This window comes from Eufriesea mexicana, unplaced genomic scaffold (assembly GCF_001483705.2).
Source record: "Eufriesea mexicana isolate 0111107269 unplaced genomic scaffold, ASM148370v2 scaffold15773, whole genome shotgun sequence".
NCBI classification, from domain to species: domain Eukaryota; kingdom Metazoa; phylum Arthropoda; class Insecta; order Hymenoptera; family Apidae; genus Eufriesea; species Eufriesea mexicana.
Genome location: NW_016923244.1, coordinates 79,383 through 83,362, shown reverse-complemented (window position 1 = coordinate 83,362; position 3,980 = coordinate 79,383). Strand labels below are relative to the sequence as shown.

At 47.4% G+C, this 3,980-nt stretch overlaps 1 protein-coding gene across 1 annotated transcript in view; it reads left to right on the top strand.

Moving 5' to 3' along the window:
• Positions 1-1,709: 1,709 nt before the first annotated feature.
• The window catches only part of LOC108554048 (rhophilin-2), a 12,025-nt gene continuing 9,754 nt past the window's right edge, over positions 1,710-3,980 (top strand). Inside the window, 1 exon segment of the mRNA XM_017909174.1 lies at positions 1,710-1,852. Within this exon segment, the coding sequence (XP_017764663.1) occupies positions 1,840-1,852 (13 nt within the window). The 5' untranslated portion in view covers positions 1,710-1,839.

Sequence of the window (3,980 nt, the reverse complement as noted above, 5' to 3'; positions counted from 1 at the left end):
CGATCCTACCATATCTCTCTGCGATTGCCATAGTGTGCTGATCGTTCGTTCGTAGATACCCCGCATCTACAAATACGTTGACCAAAGGATACGGGCATATACGTCGATATCGTGGACCACATCGCGATTCGATTTCGAATCGTCGATCGGTTAAAGCGTACTCTCGTATTTTCGAAGATAAAACGTGTTACGCGCTCGATAGAATGCAAAGAAGATACAATGAACATACCCATCGTGTCAGGAGATATCGTCGAAGACGATATCCATAAGCCACGTTTCGTTAGGGTGAGTATCGCACGCCAAACCCTTTTAAACGCACTTTTCTTTTCACGTCCTTAGTAACTGATACGTTGCATATGTGTTATTGTTTTGTTCGCGTGAATCGAACCGAGACGGATCTCGTGACGATCGAACGCAAATTCGTGTACATTTTTTCTCTACAACACTACGTTGGACACGCGATCGATCTTCTATTCACTGCGCTTTTCCATTTTCTTTTTTTCTTTTTCTCGAGGTAACGATAGTTTGGTGGAAAATGAAAAAGAAAAGCGTGTATCCATACGTATCGTACGATTCGATTAATTTCCATGGTGCCAGGGACTAGCGGATTACCGTACCCTAACAGATATTTCAATTTTTCGCGTGCACGTTATCATCGTGTCGCACATTTGACACGTTCGTTGATGTATCGAAACGCGCTCGTATAATTTCTTAATTGATCGCACGCCATCTTTCTGCCATCGGTTGAACGTTGATGCATACATGTTGCGTCTCGTAAAGCGATCCGACACATATGGCGTGCGGACGTTTCACACGACATACACACACCATACAGGTACGCACGCGTGCGCTCACGCAGCAATGTAGGTTCGGAATATGTTACAGTCGAACAACAAACTATGATACTTAACTTAATCGCGTGAAATTTAGAAACATCTCTGGAAAAAGCACCAACGATCATCGTTGCACGATAGATAATCCGGAAAGTGAAACGTGGCATATAGAATATCGACTTTCTCCGTTTATACGCTATAGAATATTGATCCAGAATAGGAGTCGTACCGAGCGTCCTGGAAAAAATACGATCGAAAAGAAATCTCTCGAATTTCCGGATGAAACTTTCATCGGTAATTTTATCGGAACGAAACGAACGATCGATACGTTCGTTACTTCGTTGTTCGAAACGCGAGAAACTGCAGACATACGTGTTCGAGCAAATTATACGTAACTCGTTACTTCCAGGACTACTTCCAGAATGCCTAGAAGAGAAACTCGCAGTTCTTTGATACGTTACGCGAATTTGAAACATGGAAATCGATAGAGCATCGCGAAATAGATTACGTAATTACGAATAGGCGGCTACGATTTCAATACTGTTATTTCGACGAACGTTCGTATAACAAACGTACTTTACACGCGTTCTACCCATACCAGCGTGTCGATTATCGTAAAAGATCACCGGACTATGAGATAGGGAGGGAAAAAATTTCGCCAAGTAACGACGATCGAACGATTATGATGCGGAAATTTATGAAAAAAAGTCGGTGAAATTCGCGTGCTCGACAACGAAGTCGGAATTTATAAATCAAACGAATGGCACGAACGAAATAAAGTTGGCGCGCGAATTGTTCTCCGAGGTATGCGTGGTGGGGCGAGGTACTAGAAAACGGAAGAGACCGACAGTTGCCGAAAGAGAGCGAAGTCGGGCGAATCGCGACGATTAGAAGCGAAATTTCCCGAACGCGAAAAGGGGCCCGATCGGTCGTCAACTGGAATAGACCGCGGAAGGTGAGAAATTGGTTGGTTGTGTTGCGCGCGTTATCCCGTGCGCTTCGATCGATGCGAGTCAACGGTGATTCGTAAATCTTCTCGACCGATCTTTTCTTCTCTCCTGTTCTTAGCTCTCTATATCCCCACCTGTCCCTATATCTCTCTCTCTTTCTCTCTCTCTCGCTCTCTCTCTCTCTCTCTCTCTCTCTCTCTCTCTCTCTCTCTCTCTCTCTCTCTCTCTCTCTCTCTCTCTCTCTAGTTCGTTTCATTCTCCCTCCCTCTCGCGAGCGTAACACCGTTCGTCGGCCCTGGGAATTCCGCTTTCCCATAGAAAAGAAACGCATCGCGGAAACATCGAACGCGTCTTCTCTACCTTTGTAACGTTTCGTCCGGTTAAATAAACCTCGAAAATGTTCGACGTTACGATCGTACTTGTATACGCGAGTGGAATGTGAAGCGACACGACCGATACGCGTTTGCTCTCGATTTACCACCGTGTTTCTACTTCGTCACCGGCTATGGAACCGAAAGACGTGAATTTATCGTTGTTCGATGTGTGCGCGATCGAGAGAGGTCGATCATTTTGAATAGTTCTTCGCAAATAAACTCGATTGAAACGCGTTCGAAGATTTTTTACTCGTTAGTATCGAATAGTGAATAGTCTGTTTACTCGGAGGATAAAAAAGAGCAAGAAACATCGTGAACATCCGCACTCGAAGAACGAGAGATATATCGATACGATAAGAAGAGTAACGTTTTAGCAAATATTCGACTATTTCCCATAGTATCGAGAAATTCAGAACCATGCTGATCCTTCCGGATTTGAGGTTACAGGTAAATCGAAATCGTTCGTTTTTGTTTCACGCAATGCGATTTCTTCGTGTTCCGCGTAGATAGAAGGTCCCCTTTTCGTCTCTCTCTCTCGCGTTCTTTCGTTGCGTGGAAAAGAAAGGTTACCGATAGAAGTGGAGAAATGCCGGGCATTTCGTGGTGGACGGAAACGGTTAGAATCGACAGGTGAGTAAGAGGCCGAGGGGCGAGGAAGTAACGGACGAAGCTTGCATTTCCTGTTTCAACGCGAGCGTAAACAGCGTGCCTCGGATCCGGTAGAGCGTGCCTGGTCCGCTGAACTCTTGCGGCGATACCACGCGTAACCTGTAACGCGCAACGCGAAACGCGAGCTACCAACAGAATCGTGGTACGAGAACGTTACGAGAACATTCGCCTCTCTTCGCAACTCTACCTCGCGTTCCACGCATCGAAATATATTTGCCCCCTTCTCCTACGCTCGCGTCGACACGGACAACGTCGTGAACACGTTCGAAATTTCTTGCTTCATCGCACGGATGGATCCTCGACCGTTCGGATTCGAAAAACTCGAGGTTGCGAGTATATAATGGGTCCCGTTAGCTTGCCGCATCTCGTGGCGTTAAACTCGTTCTCTTTGACGTTTTCGCGCGAAAAAGAGATGGAACGCGCGGTCTTCTAGTCCAACGACTAAAGCGACGGGGCAAGGTCTTCGACCGCTTTCCTCGCTACTACTCCGTTCGTTGCGACTCGATTCCGGCTTCCGACCCGATTTCTTGCGATAACGACGAACGCGGAAGGACTAACTGGTCAGTAGAGCGCAGCGACGACGGCGGCGAATGGTGGTAATCGACTCGCCGTGCGATTCAGAAGACGTGTTCGATCCGATTGATCGCGACGGTGGTGATCGGTACAACGGCTGCAGTGGGATCGGTAATCGACCACGAAGCGCGCCGACCTTAAAATTACGGTGCTCTATGTAGCAGCCGCACCCGCCGAGATATAGCCAACGTTATCCTTCTCCCCACCACGATTCGTACAGTTTCTCTCTCCTTTCACCGAGAATCCGACTTGGCTCCACGGAGTCGGTCGAAGCCGCCTCGGGGGTACGATGTACCGCGAGATAAACGAGCAAACTTTTTGTCCTCTTAATCAAACGCGTTTCTTCTCGTTCTTCGTCCCGCTTTTCGCCTCGTTTTTCGTTCCGTTTTCTCGATCCCGTGAAAAAAGGTCCACTGCGGAGCACGCGGATCGCGGAGTTTCGTCGGCGGCGCGACAGGGAGAACGTTCGTTTTTCCGTTCTTTTTCCACAGCGGAAGTTCCAGACACGTGATTCGGTAATGAAGGATGGAATAGAAAATTGCGAGGAGAAGGGGTAGAGAGAAAGAGAGAGAGAGAGAGAG